Source organism: Macrosteles quadrilineatus, unplaced genomic scaffold, assembly GCF_028750875.1.
Source record: "Macrosteles quadrilineatus isolate MER2022 unplaced genomic scaffold, UCM_ALF_1.0 Scaffold_9__3_contigs__length_116548681, whole genome shotgun sequence".
Lineage (NCBI taxonomy): Eukaryota > Metazoa > Arthropoda > Insecta > Hemiptera > Cicadellidae > Macrosteles > Macrosteles quadrilineatus.
The window spans coordinates 101,866,042-101,886,200 of record NW_026542602.1 but is presented as its reverse complement, the minus strand read 5'-3'; the positions used below and the strand labels follow the sequence as shown (position 1 = coordinate 101,886,200).

The 20,159-nt window shown below is 37.2% G+C and overlaps 1 protein-coding gene across 1 annotated transcript in view; it reads right to left on the bottom strand.

The window, feature by feature from the left end:
* LOC129004173 (metabotropic glutamate receptor 2-like) overlaps nucleotides 1-17,586 on the bottom strand; it is a 53,101-nt gene extending 35,515 nt beyond the window's left edge. Inside the window, exons 1-2 of the mRNA XM_054432630.1 lie at nucleotides 17,415-17,586; nucleotides 10,562-10,946 (exon numbers count right to left, since the gene is read on the bottom strand). Coding sequence (XP_054288605.1) covers nucleotides 10,562-10,883 — 322 coding nt within the window. The 5' untranslated portion in view covers nucleotides 10,884-10,946; nucleotides 17,415-17,586. The remainder of the gene's footprint in view (nucleotides 1-10,561; nucleotides 10,947-17,414) is intronic.
* Between the last annotated feature and the right edge of the window lie 2,573 nt (nucleotides 17,587-20,159).

Below are 20,159 nucleotides of genomic sequence, written 5' to 3'. Positions count from 1 at the left end.
TACTGGCCTGGTTGGCAATCAAGCGTCAAGTCACACGTCCGGAAATGTTTGTCCTGTCAAAAGTACAAGGTAGAACATCGCAAACCTGCAGGGAAAATGTATTTTCGACGACCTCAGGCTCCTTGGGTCACGGTAACCCTTGACTTGATCGGTCCGTTGCCGCGCTCGAAAAAAGGAAACAAATTCGCCCTAGTTATTCAGGACAACTTCTCTAAGTGGGTAGAAGTCGCACCACTGAGATCAGCAACCGCTAAACAAGTAGTAAATCATTTCCGAGAACTGGTATTATTTCGGTATGGGGCACCAGATGTGATCATCTGTGACAATGGGACGCAATTCACCTCCAACATTTTTCGCGATTTAGCAAAAGAATGGAGCATTCGCCTTCAGTTCACAGCACCGTACTCGCCTCAGGAAAACCCGACAGAACGAGCAAACCGAGTCTTAAAAACGATGATATCGCAGTTCGTGAAAGACGACCATCGCGCTTGGGACGAGAAGCTCCCCGAATTCCGTTTTGCTATAAATTCGGCGATCCACGACTCCACTAAATACTCTCCCGCAATGCTGAATCTGAACAGAGAAATAAAGATGCCGCGGGCACTTTATCGGGATACTCTGCAAGGCAGCAACGATCCAATCGAACCCCCACTTGAAGAGGTCATACTGGAGCGAAATGCTCGTATGCACGCGCTAATAGGGAAGGTAAAGGAGAATCTGGAGAAAGCGTACCAGAACCAAGCTCGATACTACAACCTCCGCCGCCGTGACAATCCGTTCAGAGTAGGCCAGAGGGTTTTAAAAAGAAATCACGTGCTTTCGTCCGCAGTAGACGCTGTTGCGGGTAAGCTAGCCGCGAAATATGAGGGTCCGTTCGTGATATCAGACAAAATAGGCGCAAACATCTTCATGTTAACAGACGAAAAGGGGAAGCCCGCGGGGCATGTCCATGTAAAGGATTTGAAGCTTTTTCACGACACATAAAGCACCTCACCTTACACTTTTCTCACACTTGTAGCTTGCATATAAGTACCTATCCTACTGAACATTCGCTAAGCCCAAGAACAAGTATTTTTTCTTTTTGGTCATTTTCTTTTTACTTTGTCCGAAGTGGGGAGGGAGTGTAAGGGTTCATAAAATTCGTCAATATTTATAATAAAACTAAACCCTTACTAGCAGAATCGCCTCGCCAATTCGCCGAAGTTCCAAAATGTAAACAAAACAAATTAGCAGACAGCAACAGCTGATCTTGTGATTCACCGCCATACCACCGGGCCGCGCATCAGTCGCCCGCGCCTGCGCAGGAACCCCAGCCACAGCGCTGGATGTGCGCGGCGCTCGGAGAGACAGTGAGTCGGAGTCGGCGAGAGTCGACAGTCAGCAGGAAGCAGGAGCAGTGGCCTGAGCAATTAGGCAGAAGACGGACGCCCGACTCTACACTCTCGTTCACGCCAAGTAAGTGGACGCCATTCGCCATTCGCCGTTGTTAATATCCTAGGGCGCCTAGGATAACTCGACCTCACTCGCTATCGTTTATTTCCTGTTAATTAATTACGCTATTTAAGTCAAACGTCCGCGGGAAGTTTCGTCTTAAATTTAATTGAATTATTAACCGAGATCGATTTATTTAAACCGGTGAATATCTTTATCGTTTTACTATAACATAGAGTGTTATCTGTTTTGTTAAAATATCTCTGTAAATATATAACGATCAGCTTTGATTTTTGGAATATCTTAATTTCGTTCAATACATAACTTATAGACCGTGAGTTCAAAGAAGTAACGGTCAGAACGAGATCCGCCCGGTTATAATTCCTTTCTGTTTTAATTGTGTTGTTTTATTTGTATTGTTTAAATCTATTCAAGTTCGATCGGTTTCGGTCACGCAAGGTGGCTTTTTCATATTCGTGTGTTTTTTTTTGTTTGCTTTGTTTATCGCGTAGGTCCGTGAGAACACGGTGTTACCGGTACCTAAATATAATGTGTGGTGTTTAGTTTGTAGTCAATGTTGTTCGTAATTACTGTAGCAGCACTTCAGCTGTGAGGTATTTTATCTATGGGAATAAGAGTTAATTAATAGTGGATTTATTAGAGTGATTTTAATACTTTGTTGGCTTCTTTACTAACTAACACGCTTTAATTTGCTTGTACATATTTCAGAACTATACTAACCATTGTAGCTATTCATTATCTTTTATACTAGAACCAGTGCACAGTAGTTATGTTCTATGTCGTTGCTTAGCCGCTATTAAGTGTTAATGTTCTATGTAGTTGCTTTACTATATTTGCCACTTCATTATTAATTATTCATTTAGCCTTCCACTAATTATTGATGTGTTGAACAATATGCATTTAAATATTCTAACTCATGATACGACTTCGCTACTAACACACTAACCTTAGAAATTGCTTCAAATCTTAGCATAACGCTTAACCTTTGCTTAACCTTTGACTATTAACGCTTAACTAAGGCTTTGGGGATTCGTATTGGCTTTGGGAATTTTAATTCGCCGTGACGTTAGATAGTTAAGCCCCAACCTCTGTTTCCATTCTTCACCATTTCCTCGATTCCTGGACTGTTGCTAATTGAGTGATCTGTGTATCGTATGTGTTGTGTGTGTGCAGCTAACTGCTTTGGTTAGCTGTAGTTTGCTAAGTAGCTTTTCTTCTTTCTCTATTACTTCGGGCACACCGGAAATAAGTTAGATTTAATTAGCACTTAAGCTCTTAGCTATAAGTCTCCTACTCTGTCCTTTTATGACTATGAATGTTTGTTGCTTGCCACAAACTTTTCTTTCTTCTTTCTCTATTACTTCGGGCACACCGGAAATAAGTTAGTTATGAGTTAGCTTTAACCTATTCCGGAAAACCCGGAAATAAGTTAGTTATAAGTTAGCTTTAACCTATTCCGGAAAACCCGGAAATAAGTTATTTATAAGTTAGCTTTAACCTATTCCGGAAAACCCGGAAATAAGTTAGTCATTATCTAGATTTAATCTATTCCGGAAAACCCGGAAATAAGCTATTTATAAGTTAGCTTTAATTACTTCGGGCACACCGGAAATAAGTTATTTATAAGTTAGACCTAAGCTATCCCGGAAAATCTGGGAATAAGTTAGTTTCTAGTTAGACTTAACCTATTTGAAATAAGTCTTTGTGTGCTCAACCTGTCTGTGTGTGTGTGTGTGTGTGTCGTATGTTATTCTTTCTATAACGATCCTTCTCCGCCCTACTCTGTATGTTCGTTTGCACCTTTCCATATTCCTACTCTCTCACGGGGCTTTGAACTAGTCCACTCGCCCGAAACGCATTGTATTATTTTAAATAATAAAGACGCATCTAAACTAATTCTGCTCGGTCCGTGGCGCATGGACTTAGGGTAGTGAATTAAATAAATGAATAATTGTCACTCCACCGAGGAGGTTGTGAACAGAGTCGCGCACGAAGCTATAACTTCGAAACAAAATCTCGCCCTCCCTCTTTTATTCACTCGTTTCCTGGCAATGATGAGGCACGAATAAAGCCAAGAGGCAAAATATTCCCGCCTGAGCCAGGAAAACGACTTTAGGATACAAAAGCGGGAAACCCGACCAAAATTGACCCCCGGAATAACCCAGCTCGGCTAGGCTATCAGGGACGCGTAACGCCCCGACCCGATAAATTAACGAAACACACCCGGAAGCGGGTTACACCACCCTGAGGCATGACGGGTCGACAGGTCTCTGTGTCTGAGCGTTCATGTACCATCATCAGACCTATAAACAACATGACAGTGAGTTGATGACGTCAAGGGTGTACAGCATGGTCTCTAGTGCCTGTATCCCACCCTGAGGCATGACGGGTCCACAGGTCTCTGTGTCGGAGCGTTCATGTACCATCATCAGACCTATAAACAACATGACAGTGAGTTTATGACATCAAGGGTGTACAGCATAGTCTCTAGTGCCTGTATCCCACCCTGAGGCATGACGGGTCCACAGGTCTCTGTGTCGGAGCGTTCATGTACCATCATCAGACCTATAAACAACATGACAGTGAGTTGATGACGTCAAGGGTGTACAGAATGGTCTCTAGTGCTTGTATCCCACCCTGAGGCATGACGGGTCCACAGGTCTCTGTGTCGGAGCGTTCATGTACCATCATCAGACCTTTAAACAACATGACAGTGAGTTGATGACGTCAAGGGTGTACAGCATAGTCTCTAGTGCCTGTATCCCACGCTGAGGCATGACGGGTCCACAGGTCTCTGTGTCGGAGCGTTCATGTACCATCATCAGACCTATAAACAAAATGACAGTGAGCTGATGACGTCAAGGGTGTAAAGCATAGTCTCTAGTGCCTGTATCCCACCCTGAGGCATGACGGGTCCACAGGTCTCTGTGTCGGAGCGTTCATGTACCATCATCAGACCTATAAACAACATGACAGTGAGTTGATGACGTCAAGGGTGTACAGAATGGTCTCTAGTGCTTGTATCCCACCCTGAGGCATGACGGGTCCACAGGTCTCTGTGTCGGAGCGTTCATGTACCATCATCAGACCTATAAACAACATGACAGTGAGTTGATGACGTCAAGGGTGTACATCATAGTCTCTAGTGCCTGTATCCCACCCTGAGGCATGACGGGTCCACAGGTCTCTGTGTCGGAGCGTTCATGTACCATCATCAGACCTATAAACAACATAACACTGAGTTTATGACATCAAGGGTGTACAGCATGGTCTCTAGTGCCTGTATCCCACCCTGAGGCATGACGGGTCCACAGGTCTCTGTGTCAGAGCGTTCATGTACCATCATCAGACCTATAAACAACATCAAAGTGAGTTTATGACATCAAGGGTGTACAGCATGGTCTCTAGTGCTTGTATCCCACCCTGAGGCATGACGGGTCCACAGGTCTCTGTGTCAGAGCGTTCATGTACCATCATCAGACCTATAAACAACATGACAGTGTGTTTATGACATCAAGGGTGTGCAGCATTGTCTCTAGTGCTTGTATCCCGCTCTGAGGCATGACGGGTCCACAGGTCTCTGTGTCAGAGCGTTCATGTACCATCATCAGACCTATAAACAACATGACAGTGTGTTTATGACATCAAGGGTGTACAGCATGGTCTCTAGTGCTTGTATCCCACCCTGAGGCATGACGGGTCCACAGGTCTCTGTGTCAGAGCGTTCATGTAACATCATCAGACCTATAAAAAACATGACAGTGTGTTTATGACATCAAGGGTGTACAGCATGGTCTCTAGTGCTTGTATCCCGCCATGAGGCATGACGGGTCCACAGGTCTCTGTGTCGGAGCGTTCATGTACCATCGTCAGACCTATAATAACATGACAGTGTGTTTATGGCATCAAGGGTGTACAGCATGGTCTCTAGTGCTTGTATCCCACCCTGAGGCATGACGGGTCCACAGGTCTCTGTGTCAGAGCGTTCATGTACCATCATCAGACCTATAATCAACATGACAGTGTGTTTATGACATCAAGGGTGTACAGCATGGTCTCTAGTGCTTGTATCCCGCCCTGAGGCATGACGGGTCCACAGGTCTCTGTGTCTGAGCGTTCATGTACCATCATCAGACCTATAAACAACATGACAGTGTGTTTATGACATCAAGGGTGTACAGCATGGTCTCTAGTGCTTGTATCCCACCCTGAGGCATGATGGGTCCACAGGTCTCTGTGTCTGAGCGTTCATGTACTATCATCAGACCTATAAACAACATGACAGTTAATTATGACATCAAGGGTGTACAGCATAGTCTCTAGTGCTTGTATCCCACCAACATGATAGTTAATTATGACATCAAGGGTGTACAGCATGGTCTCTAGTGCTTGTATCCCACCCTGAGGCATGACGGGTCCACAGGTCTCTGTGTCTGAGCGTTCATGTACCATCATCAGACCTATAAACAACATGACAGTGTGTTTATGACATCAAGGGTGTACAGCATGGTCTCTAGTGCTTGTATCCCACCCTGAGGCATGACGGGTCCACAGGTCTCTGTGTCAGAGCGTTCATGTACCATCATCAGACCTATAAACAACATGACAGTGTGTTTATGACATCAAGGGTGTGCAGCATTGTCTCTAGTGCTTGTATCCCGCTCTGAGGCATGACGGGTCCACAGGTCTCTGTGTCAGAGCGTTCATGTACCATCATCAGACCTATAAACAACATGACAGTGTGTTTATGACATCAAGGGTGTACAGCATGGTCTCTAGTGCTTGTATCCCACCCTGAGGCATGACGGGTCCACAGGTCTCTGTGTCAGAGCGTTCATGTAACATCATCAGACCTATAAAAAACATGACAGTGTGTTTATGACATCAAGGGTGTACAGCATGGTCTCTAGTGCTTGTATCCCGCCATGAGGCATGACGGGTCCACAGGTCTCTGTGTCGGAGCGTTCATGTACCATCATCAGACCTATAAACAACATAACACTGAGTTTATGACATCAAGGGTGTACAGCATGGTCTCTAGTGCCTGTATCCCACCCTGAGGCATGACGGGTCCACAGGTCTCTGTGTCGGAGCGTTCATGTACCATCATCAGACCTTTAAACAACATGACAGTGAGTTGATGACGTCAAGGGTGTACAGCATAGTCTCTAGTGCCTGTATCCCACGCTGAGGCATGACGGGTCCACAGGTCTCTGTGTCGGAGCGTTCATGTACCATCATCAGACCTATAAACAAAATGACAGTGAGCTGATGACGTCAAGGGTGTAAAGCATAGTCTCTAGTGCCTGTATCCCACCCTGAGGCATGACGGGTCCACAGGTCTCTGTGTCGGAGCGTTCATGTACCATCATCAGACCTATAAACAACATGACAGTGAGTTGATGACGTCAAGGGTGTACAGAATGGTCTCTAGTGCTTGTATCCCACCCTGAGGCATGACGGGTCCACAGGTCTCTGTGTCGGAGCGTTCATGTACCATCATCAGACCTATAAACAACATGACAGTGAGTTGATGACGTCAAGGGTGTACATCATAGTCTCTAGTGCCTGTATCCCACCCTGAGGCATGACGGGTCCACAGGTCTCTGTGTCGGAGCGTTCATGTACCATCATCAGACCTATAAACAACATAACACTGAGTTTATGACATCAAGGGTGTACAGCATGGTCTCTAGTGCCTGTATCCCACCCTGAGGCATGACGGGTCCACAGGTCTCTGTGTCAGAGCGTTCATGTACCATCATCAGACCTATAAACAACATCAAAGTGAGTTTATGACATCAAGGGTGTACAGCATGGTCTCTAGTGCTTGTATCCCACCCTGAGGCATGACGGGTCCACAGGTCTCTGTGTCAGAGCGTTCATGTACCATCATCAGACCTATAAACAACATGACAGTGTGTTTATGACATCAAGGGTGTGCAGCATTGTCTCTAGTGCTTGTATCCCGCTCTGAGGCATGACGGGTCCACAGGTCTCTGTGTCAGAGCGTTCATGTACCATCATCAGACCTATAAACAACATGACAGTGTGTTTATGACATCAAGGGTGTACAGCATGGTCTCTAGTGCTTGTATCCCACCCTGAGGCATGACGGGTCCACAGGTCTCTGTGTCAGAGCGTTCATGTAACATCATCAGACCTATAAAAAACATGACAGTGTGTTTATGACATCAAGGGTGTACAGCATGGTCTCTAGTGCTTGTATCCCGCCATGAGGCATGACGGGTCCACAGGTCTCTGTGTCGGAGCGTTCATGTACCATCGTCAGACCTATAATAACATGACAGTGTGTTTATGGCATCAAGGGTGTACAGCATGGTCTCTAGTGCTTGTATCCCACCCTGAGGCATGACGGGTCCACAGGTCTCTGTGTCAGAGCGTTCATGTACCATCATCAGACCTATAATCAACATGACAGTGTGTTTATGACATCAAGGGTGTACAGCATGGTCTCTAGTGCTTGTATCCCGCCCTGAGGCATGACGGGTCCACAGGTCTATGTGTCTGAGCGTTCATGTACCATCATCAGACCTATAAACAACATGACAGTGTGTTTATGACATCAAGGGTGTACAGCATGGTCTCTAGTGCTTGTATCCCACCCTGAGGCATGATGGGTCCACAGGTCTCTGTGTCTGAGCGTTCATGTACTATCATCAGACCTATAAACAACATGACAGTTAATTATGACATCAAGGGTGTACAGCATAGTCTCTAGTGCTTGTATCCCACCAACATGATAGTTAATTATGACATCAAGGGTGTACAGCATAGTCTCTAGTGCTTGTATCCCACCCTGAGGCATGATGGGTTCACAGGTCTCTGTGCCTGAATGTTTATGTACGATCATCTGACCTATAAAGAGCATGACAGTGTGTTTATGACATCAAGGGTGTATAGCATGGTCTCTAGTGCTTGTATCCCACCCTGAGGCATTTCGGGTCCACAGGTGTCTGTGTCTGAGCGTTTATATACCATCAACCGACCCATGGACAGCAACAGGTCATAAAATAATGGATGAAGTGATTATGAAGTAACGGAAGTCTCAGTAAGAACGCCGGACTTCAGGAGCTTCTTATCCTTATCTGTATTTCAAAAGGAATTCCCAAATGAACAGCGATGTTATCAGTATTAGGTCCCATTTGTAGTCATAAATCACTACACGACGGACCAACGCGTGGTCATAGTTAAAATGCACTCCAAGTAGGGGGAATGTTTCGTTGAAACGGTACGTTATTTTCAGCCGCACCATGCACCAAATGAGTCATCCATCCGAAGATTGATTTCTAAGTTCTAAGTTCGATTGAATCTTCTATAGTTCCTACAACATTGGTTATGTAAATAAGGAAAACTGTAGAATTTGGAGAACTGAAAATCTTCCTGAAAATCGCAGAAACCCCGTTCTATCTTCCTCGTGTTACAGTTTGGTGTGGGTTTTGGGCAAATTGAGTCATTGGTTCATACTTCTGTAAATGGAAAAAAGATCGTGTGATTTAACACCGTGTGACTACTTTCTTTGGGGATATTTAAAGTTGTTGTTCTTGTTTTCACCAATAATCCTCAAAAAATCCAAGACCTGATGGAGGAAATTATTCATGCCGTTAAAGGAATTCAACAGGAAGTGTGTGAAAATGTGATGGAAAACTATTTCAAGAGATGCTTGGCTTTTCAGCAGGCAGCAGGTGGGCACTTACAAGACATAATATTCCATTACTGATCGAATATACTATGCTTTAAGATTAATGTTTCATATTATAAATTTAGTGTTAAAATTTATGATTTGTTAATATTTCAAATCCGGTAATCTTATTGGGACATACTTTACTTTATGTTCGTGTTCTCTCTGAAGCACGACAGTTATCTAGGTCACAGTTTATCATGCACATGCACTATCCTATGCACCACGTAACATCAAGTTTGTAATACTAAGTTGTACAACATATACTTCAATGCTTGTGTTTATACTAGAGTAAATAAGGAATATTAAGTTTAAGATGCACAGTTTTCGGACATTATTGGACTTTTGTTACAAGTTCCTCTATACAATATGAAATCTGTAAGCTTACAATGTTGAGAGTGAGGAACAACATGGTCTTTAATGCTTGTATACATATCCCCGAAGTATAACAGGTACAAGTCAGAATGGACAAGCGTAATGCGCTTTCAGATATTAGGACAGCATGACAGAGAGTTAATGGCCCGGCATGATATCTCACTCCGAGACTAATAACTGGTCCATAGCTAACAGTCACTGAGCTTTCATGTATCATTATAGGTCATCACAGCATAAGCTCAAATTCAAAGCAATGATAATGTTAGAAATATACTTTTTTTCGGAAGATTTTTTATAAGAGGTAAAAAAGTCTCTATTCTTGGTAAATTTATATTCCGTTTGATAAAGATTACAGTGACCGTTTTCCAGACTTAAATTAAGTAAGGTAATTAATGACTTAGACTACAGTTCAAGAGTTAAAGAGTTTCAACTCCCATGACATCTCAATCCGAGTAAGCTTTTTCTAAACTTCAACAGTTTGGTGCAGTTAACTATTTAGAAAGGAGAAATTGGAGTATCAATTTCAATTTCTACAATTATTTAATAACAAAAACTGTTTTTATTAATAAATAACTACCCATCAATGGCGATTCAACAAGTATGTCTATTTATGGAAATATGTATTTTGTACAGCCATTCCTAGCACTGGTTTTTGCTCTGCATTTGTTCCGGGCTATCAGTTAATTTTTCAATCTAACAAAATTGTGTAGTTGGATAGTAATCAGACCAGGATATGGAAAATTCAATTCGAAAAACTTGCTCGTAAATATACTCAACAAGGCGATATATATATATAGGCGTATATATATAATCAAAGATTTACTGGACGTCATATAGAGTTCAGACAGTCTTCTTAAAAAAGAAAAAAACTGTAAGAATGCAGTGGATGCATGGCTTAGATACACAAACTTATATTAAACCCAGAGTAAGTGTACTTCTACAATACTTTAACATTTAAATGTTTCATGAAAGTTTTTACATCTAAAACCAATAATTCGTCTGTATCAACATAATTTAAATTTTATTACTTACCGCCAAGAATGAGATCTCCCTCCAAAACCGCCTCCCTCTTGACCGGCCATAGAGGTTTCTCCACTACCGGCGTCGGACCTTCTTCCAAGAGAGAACGGAAGTTCTTAGCCAGAAACTCCATCTTAAGGTCCTCAGGAATCTTCCTGTGACGATGACGTAGCTTGATCTCATGCTCCATGGTACTTCCGGAGTAGGAGTCGATCATGCGGAGACGAGGAGGGTGGTCGAAGGTTCCGGAGAGTGTGAGAAATGAGAGGATCCAGAGTAGACCGAGAAGAGTATTGTCCCGCACTATAATGTTATTGACGAAGCGACTCCACATCTCACACAACAATTCACTTAAGATGTTGGATCATTGTATCACCATTGTTACTCCTAGTGGAAACTATATCAAGAAAAATATGTGATTACAAAAAAGAAAAGTATTTAAATTTGAGACCTAAAGGTTGGATAAAAGTTAGGGTTAACAAATTTTACGTGTTAGTATTCGTGACTAAATTGCACCAAATTTAGGTTAATCCAGTATATTCTTATTTGTATTGCCTTAAATAAAATGCCCATGAGTGCACTAAACATTTTTTTCGTTAGAAGTTATTGTCATTTTCAGAATCTTTATTAAACTACCAGTAACAATAATTTAGATTAATTTAAACAAAATATCTGTATAAACCCTGATTCTGAAATAGAAATTATAATTTAAGATTTATGAGAAAAATTTAATATATTACAATATTTTTTCTGTATTACACCGGACTGTAGAGAGTGTCAAATAGTATTGATACCTTGTTGTACAGTCCAGTGTAATATATAAAACATACGTAAAATAGATGAATATTTTTCATAAACTACAAATCAAATTTTATTGCAGAATAAGGGCTTATACAGATCTTTTGTCTTAATGTCTCTCTCCTGTTATTATTGAAAATTAAATAATTCTAAAAATGACAATTCCTAAAAAAACAATGTTTAGTGCAGTTTTGGTCCATTTTTTTTGAGCAAGTACAATTATTTTAGAAGGTCGTATTTTGTCTATTTTTCTTAACTGTGATACAATATGGAAACCTAGATTCGTGCCATTTTGCCACTAATACATAGTAGCTTAAAAAATAATAGTATATTTTATCTCTAGGGCGTAAAGTGACTCTTTTTTAACCGAGCAAAAGTTAAAAGTCCCACGACTGAGGCCTCATTTTCGCGAAAAGGTCGAAAAACCAAGCTGGAAAATTAAAATACTTTTCATATAAAGATAACTTCTCAAAACGGCTTCCAGCTTTTTTTTTAATTTTTGCCAATGTAAATGAGCAGTTGTATAGTAAGTGATTCATTCATTTCGCTTTTTACGATTGTGTTTCCGTACCAAGGGCTTTATCTATGGTTGAACTATTGACAAGAATGCAACAATAAGCTAAAACCTAACCTAATAAATCAATCCATAAATAATGTTGATTCCCTCGATTGCTTAAAATTGATTTTACAACTGTCTAAAACAGCTAGTTTTTACTCCCAAGGGTCTAAAAATGCATGCTTCTTAAGATACTTAAGACCCGCAATGCATGTTTTAGAAGGGCGTTTTTGCTGCAGTAAGACGATAGATTTCTTAACACTAACTTCGTTCCACCCTCAAGATTAATAACATATTCCTTAGTATGAATAATGTATGCTTAGGGCATTGAATTAGAATTTTGAAGTGAATATTCAGTGATGAAATATTGTTACGCCAGGATGTAAAATGTCAAACCATTCATAATACAATATCTTCATGCTAGCTGTTTTTAACATTAAATCTATTTTTTTTAACAGTGCTGGACAGTCTGTAGAGTGTTAATCAGTATAATCAATATTTATTCAATTTTAATTATTTTATCAACATGGCAAGTTTTAACTATTTAGATTGTGACAGAATTTTTGTTTTTATTGGCATACCGCAATTAATTCATTAATACATTGATGATGTGGTTGCATACAAAATGAACTGACGAAGCTCTAAAGTATGAAACTAGTAGTCATACGAACAACTGTCGTTGGATAAGGTAGTAATTTTATTGCATCAATATTTATTTAACTTTTGGAAAAAATTATATTAAAGTGATTTTCTTTAACTATGTAATAAGTAATTGGAAATCTTGTACGAAATAATTATCTTGAACCCTGATGTTGGGTTGAACTGTTATAAAATACGCTAAATCTTCAGCAAACCCAGTGCCGAGACAAAACCCCCATTCATGAATACTGTTCAGACAGTACATGATTTGTTGGGGCCTTAATGCAGCTGTTAGGTGAAATATTGGAAACCGATTTCAAATTCAGTCTGAGTTATAGGATAAAGTAACCTCCCTTCTAGATTTACGATATAGAGGTTATTTTCAGCTCAATCTAGTGCTAATTTCTCCAGCAAATATCAATCTTAGAATGTCAGATTCAGATGTTACAGTTTGACTGTGTTGTAATTAGATTAGATAACTAGAATTGGAAATATGCTTTAATATAGATTTTAGCAAAAGCAATATTTTTTTGTCTTGAGCTATGCTATGAATATGATTTGCGTATGCATTTAGTGATGGTAAATCAACTTTTTTCAACAATTTGCAAGATTCTACTCTTAGTATAAACATATACTCATTCCTGAGAATATTGTACTACAATTAAATATAGATATAAATAGTGAGTGTTTGATATAAATACCTTGTGGTTAATAATATATTCATAAATCTATGAATTCACATATAAATAGAAAACAATTTGTTTACGATTCCACAATTATGAAACTCTTTTCAAAATAAAACTGTTACTCCTTAATTTAAGCCGGTCCTATCATACTCCATGGAGTCGGGCAGAAGTTAAGTCAATCATTATTATGTATACATAATATTGGAATAAATTATTTTTGATTAAAAATACCGTTTACTTTAATTTTTAAATAGTTTAAGTTTAAATAGATTAATGTTAAACGTAAACAATGCTCTCCAAAATTGTTTAGATCAAAGAATAATACGCTAAATTAAACGCTATATTAATACGTTCGTTTTTTAGGGATTGTTTTCACTGTAAAACGTTTTATAAGACAGAAACTCCTGTATACGCTTCAAAGGATTATACGAGTTGATATTTCGTAAGTGTCTGCTGTTACATGTTACATGTGCGTGGCTTTGATTTTGACATTTTGACATCCTCTAAAACAACGGAGATTGATATCCGGTCTCAATGACATTGTCATTTCCGCCAATCTTTCTTGCCGTGATTGATTCGATGTTAAAACAAGTAAGTCTGTTAATGCACACAATAACATTTTAACGAATAGCCTACAATATTTTGGTCAAAAATTTGTACTCAACACAAAATGCTACATTACCCTTCTCAAGTTAATTTTACAAAAATATTTTATCAAAAAAATATAATAAGTGGATTGTAGCCAACTGTTGTAAATTTCCCTTTTCGTTATTAACGATTCTTAAAAATCGAAGTGAAGTGACGAGGGGCAAAATTAACGAACGATCTAATTAACCCAGCACTTCACACATACAAGTCGTTCCAGGCGACAAATTTACAGGCATATTGACATCCAATTTAGCTCTCATAACAGGTGTGAATTGAGTAGAGTGACTTTCATATCTGAAAAATTATTTTTGACGTGATAAAGTTGGTTTTAATATATTCATTTGCAAAAGGTTAGTGTAAATTTATAATCTGTTCTAACGAAGGCCATATTATGAATTCAGTCTGCTTTACAGACAATTACTATGTACTAATTACTTAAGTGTTCGTTTTTAATAATGTTTACAAGTGTCTTTAACCTTTCATTGTTGAGTATGGCAAACTAAACCGTTTTACATGACATTCTGGTAAAAAAATTCAATGAAGACCGTTGTATCATTAGGGATTTAATTTTGCTTGCAATAATAAGGTTATTAAATGTATCTGTTTCGTGCAGAATCATATTTACTTCCTTCATATATATATACAGTTACCCTTGCACCTGTTACGTGATGTTTCGCGATCCTTCCTAGTCTTCATGTAATGCTCATACTATTAACTCGTTTGTCAATATTCATATTTTTTCCCCCAAAGATGTCCTGAATGAAAGTGATACGGAAATGAAAATTTTTATTTGTGATATACCCCCGACCTGTGAAGTTATTAAAGTGCATGAAAACTGTCGCGTTCCTACTCCCGGTCGTGGACGTGAAACACTAATAATTACCACGCCCCCTCATCATCATCAGACCTATAAACAACATGGCAGTGTGTTTATGACATGTTTCTTATGTTTATGTTTCCTATGTTCTATGTTTTGCCAGCATAGGACTCTCGTTCAACAACATGACAGTGTGTTTATGACATGTTTCCTATGTTTATGTTTCCTATGTTCTATGTTTTGCCAGCATAGGACTCTCGTTCGTAAAGAAAGGTACCAATCTATGGTTTTGTCTCTTTACTTAAGGAATCATATTTTTTTGCTCGAAGATTACTTTTCCTACCTATTACCTATTTGTCCTACTTATTATGGACTTCGTTATCAGAGTTTATTTTATTAGACCATAGCTTCACTACTTCGCTGCATGTGGTCGACTGAAAAAAAAGACATTGTAACTGGATCATGGAATTCAGGGGCCTTTATTCCTTTAACTGATATGATAGGATCGCATTCGAATAATATAAATACACGCATAATCCGTTATGGTGAACATGTATAACAATAACGTTGAATATATTTGAGCAAGATTATAATGATTCATTTTCCGTTTTACTGGATTAAATTGAATTACATAAATAATTATTTTCTGTTGCGTTGAGTAACACAGAATTACAGTGAATAGGAAATGCTCCTTTTATAGCTAAATCAACATCGTTTAAGAATTTCCTGTAAATACCAAACATAATATAAAGTGGTTTCATTGTACAATCAATTGTGTTGACGCATGTATTGGAATTCAATAATGTTAAACGTATGAAGTAAGCGTTACCAAATAAATTGTGATTATATAATTTCATTCTAATAAGGTTTTATTTTATTTGACTACCTTATATCTTTTTATTTCGTATGATGTTTTTTATTATGTATTTTAAATTTGGGTGATTATATCTAAACAAAATGTGTTATGTGCGTAAAACTTTGGTGGTAATAGTTTTTAATTTTAATGTTTAGAAAAATATTCCTTTTTAAGAAAAATATTAAATCAAAATCATGGATTCTAAGTTCTTAAAACAGTTTTAAGAAACTAGATTTCGTTACTTGTTTTTCATTTTCTTTAAAAGAAACAAATCTTCATGATTTGTAACTGTTGGTATCTTAACAATCATGTATCAAATGTATCAATGTTGAATTTCATAAATTTGGTTTCTGTTTCAGTATTCAATCTAAAGATTTTATTTCAAGAATAAAATCGATTTATTACTATAGTAAATTAAAAAGATATTATTTGTAGAGAAAATCATAAATACTTTAATCATTAGAGTCGGAATTCGAGTAACTGTTGTCAATGTTAATGTGGGCAGTATTTAAAAACTACCTATGTGATAATTTTCTTCGTGGACGGTAACTAATAATGTTTATAATAATGGTATATTCAATTTTCATTAGTGAACAAAACCATAAAATGTATTTTAATTTACAAACTTGTTCAACCTACCACCGAATGGAATAATGCTTAATTTATACTTTTTCAGAAATAATAAATTACTTTATTATTTGTTCGTGTAATTAGCACAATATTTGTACAAACCAGTGGATACATTTCCTCGTATAAAACAGACTTCCTCTGATGGTTTCGTGGAAATAATGCATGTCAACGTTTCGTGATCGTATGACTTGCATACGTTGGCAAAATTGTTGCTAAAATCAATACTGATATTTGTTGAGGCTACGACAATCCATCTTCAAGCATACGTGCATAGTTTGCTATTGTATTACGTCAACGATAAATAGTAAAACTGCTAGTATAACATTCAAAATAATTGCAAGTGGAAATTGGTGGACAAATTTATACTTGAGGTAAAGTTTGAGCTAATTCATTATAACTTTGTTGTAATAAATATAACCAACCTGAAAATAACCTTTGTTATTTTTTACCAAGCCTTGGATAATGCGTTATACATTTGTAGTATGAACGTTTTCAGTTATATACATTCTCACACAAAAAAACTAATGTACTAAAAAAACAATAAAAAGTCCCTGGTTTATTTCTTAGCCTACACGCATAAAACACTAAGATGCTGCTTTCCAATGTAGTTTTGCACCAGATTTAAAATATCGTTTATCGTTTAAATATAGATTTCAATTGGAAGACATCTGTTAAAATTTAAAATTAACTGTCGTATCTAAAACTTCTTAGGTGCAAAATTAGCAAGAAATCCCAATTATTAAAACACTTACCAAACCAGTTGATTACTGTTCTTATGGAAGCTTTTAGATAATTATTATAACTGTGGCGGTAATAAAACGATATTGATAATCACTAGATATTAAGTGCCATTATTTTAACTAAATTTATCCTTGATATTGAACGATAGATGATTCAGTATTATTCAGTATCAGCATTCAGTAGTATTTTTGATCAGATTAACTCCTTAAACGTCTACGTCGATTAGTCAATAATCTGTTATTATCAGTTGACAAACCCTAAAAAATTTGCAATCAGTTAATACCGCGATCATAACATGTATCATTTCAAGAGCAATATAAATAATGGATTGTGATATCAATTATGTTATTTCCATTTAAGTTTTGATTGTTAAAATTATTTTACATCCTTAAATTTTATCGATACAAAATATAAATCTATTTATATTAGAAATCGTAAGGTAACTGTTATAAATAATTGTATTCAAACGTATTAGGTACTCATAAAATAATTACTTGTTGAAGTAGATTACGCACATAAGCAGCACTTCCATTTACTTTTTTAGCGAATTCCCGAATTTCAGGGAGCAGTCCAGTTATCGTCCTTTTCCCCTAAACGCACACAAATAAAAATCTAACTAAAACGACCAGGAATACGAAAACAAACTTGTGTCACGGCGAACCCAGGTTGTTGGCACGGTGGCGGCAAAGCAACTGCTCCACCCTCGACAGGTGGTGATTACACCCCCTACACCCACCCTGTACCCCACCACTACCCACACAACAAGCAGTGCCCTTATCAAAAGTTCCCCGCCGGAGAAAAGTAACACATTGCGTGTAGCCCAAGGTTTGCAAAGCTAAGTAATATTTTCAAACAGTTAATGCATATGTCCCTGTCATTGAAACAAGTGTTGATGAAATTTAAATCTTGTCTAGTGAATTATACTAACTTCGATTCAATATCGCAATATCGGGAAGTTGATGACTGTCTAATCAGGAAAAACATTTGCAACCACTGTATAATATCGTTACACGATAATAAGTTGGGTATATGTTACTGTATGACAAACGTATAAAATCCACCCAAGCTATCATAGGGGTGAACCTTAAATCAATGCCGGATTCATAAATGTGTTTTTAAGTAAATAGTTTAAGCTAATGCTGAGGATCTAATAGTTTTTTTTCACATTAGATATCCTAATTTATCTGCTGTGTAATGATATTAATATGTGTGTTATACAATACAAAATATATAAAAACATATGTATTTAGCCTCCAATCTAAATTTAAATAAAAATTCACCTATTTTTAGGTATATTTTGTTCTGTTCCATTTAATCCTATGACTTTGGATGTAGCATTTTAACTATTCTCAATCATTCTAAAGTCTTGAGAAATAATAAGAAGAGTATCAAAATCATCAGACTATTTGGAATTCTTCGTTGATATTATTGTTGTATAAGATTAAATTAAATAAATGGTATAACAAAATAAGTTAATTAATATCTTAATATTGCGTGCATATTAACAGTTTTATGTAAAATGTTATTATTATGAATATATATTTGAACTTACATATTGGTCAAAAAAGCTTGTAAAAACGATCTAATATTTGGAACAAGAACTAATTGTTGAATTTTTTCAGTTTGTGGAATTCAAAAAAGTTTATATCTAATTTACTTGTTGAAAGCAAATTTATATTATACTTTTTATACCAACATACCATTAATACTATTGGTATTTAATATGAAATAAGTTTACAGTTTTAACTATAGTGCCAATTATTAATGGCTATAATATTTAAGACTAACATAAAGTAGATAGATATTTAACGTCTTATTATGCATTTTATGGTACATCATAATATGGGACTGTAGCTATATCATTTATGTGTATTCATAAAGTTTGGGAGATGAAACCGTTTTGGGCAAAATATGTCAACTCCTCGCGTATACCTTATATTATATTACATTGTATATAACGATATTATTATTATATTATTGTATTACATATTATATTACATTATATTACATTTTAGACATTTCAAACAATCTAATAAATCTGTTTGAAAACATTTAGCTAGACATTATCACATTTCTTTGCATAATCTTCTTTAAAAGAAAGAAAATCTTAAACCTTCATTGAGACTCAGGTTTTAAGCCAATAAAAGCCTTTAACAAACATAAACATGACCTATCTCTTTTAATAGGAGAGTGACCGCAGGTATTGCGTTCTAATAATGAACCAAGTTTACTCAGACTGAAAATTTTAAGGAATAAAAAAAGCGTGATTTACAAATACTTTGTTTTATTAAAAAAGTGTTTATTTCACACATACAACCAAAACTCACATCTCACAAGTAGGTATTGGAACCGAAACAACATAACAGTTCAACCCGAATAGCGTAATATACAATGTGAATCTTCTAAAGTTGGCCAGTATTGGATTTAGACAAACTGTTGATCCAACAATGATTAACTACATTTTTTCTTACAAAATACACCTTAAGGAAGAGCGTAAACCTTTTTAAATCCATGATAATTACGTCATTCTTGGTTGAAGTGTAGGACCAACTGTTTGTCTAAAATCAATAATGGACACCTGACAAGATTCACCCTCTATACAAGAAAAAATATGACATATTTATGTGTACTGAAAAATTTACAACCAAGGAAAATAGTTACATTAATTTTAGCTTGAACACAGTTCTTCAGTTACATGTGTACAACAACAAAATTACTATGGTGATTCATTGGAATATTTTTGAAGTAATAATTCTCTTATTGTGGCTGGAACATAACTTAATCCAAATGTACTTAGTGTAAAACCATTGGCTGAAATTATAACCTTTGTTGACACTTCAAAAGCATAATGTAGTCATACATTTACATTATTGATCAATAAACATGTAATGAACATTGTTACGCTATTGCCTGGTGACTGCAACTGTACAAGTTGTAATTATCCTAAATACTTAGTTTTTGTTATTAAAAATATTTTACAAGCACCTGCTGGAGTACGTTTGACATCAAATAGCTATTTGTGCAACTAGTGAGCAATGTGAGCAATTGACTCACTCGAGAGGAATTGTTTCTCGAGTGAGGCAATTGCACTTTGCACTCGAGTTGCACATTATATTTTTCCTACAGATACCATAAAACAAATAAATTGGTAAGGAAACGTAACATATTTTTACACGGAAATGAACTTTTCATATGACATTTAATGATACAACAGTACAACAGCTGACCAGCTGATTTAC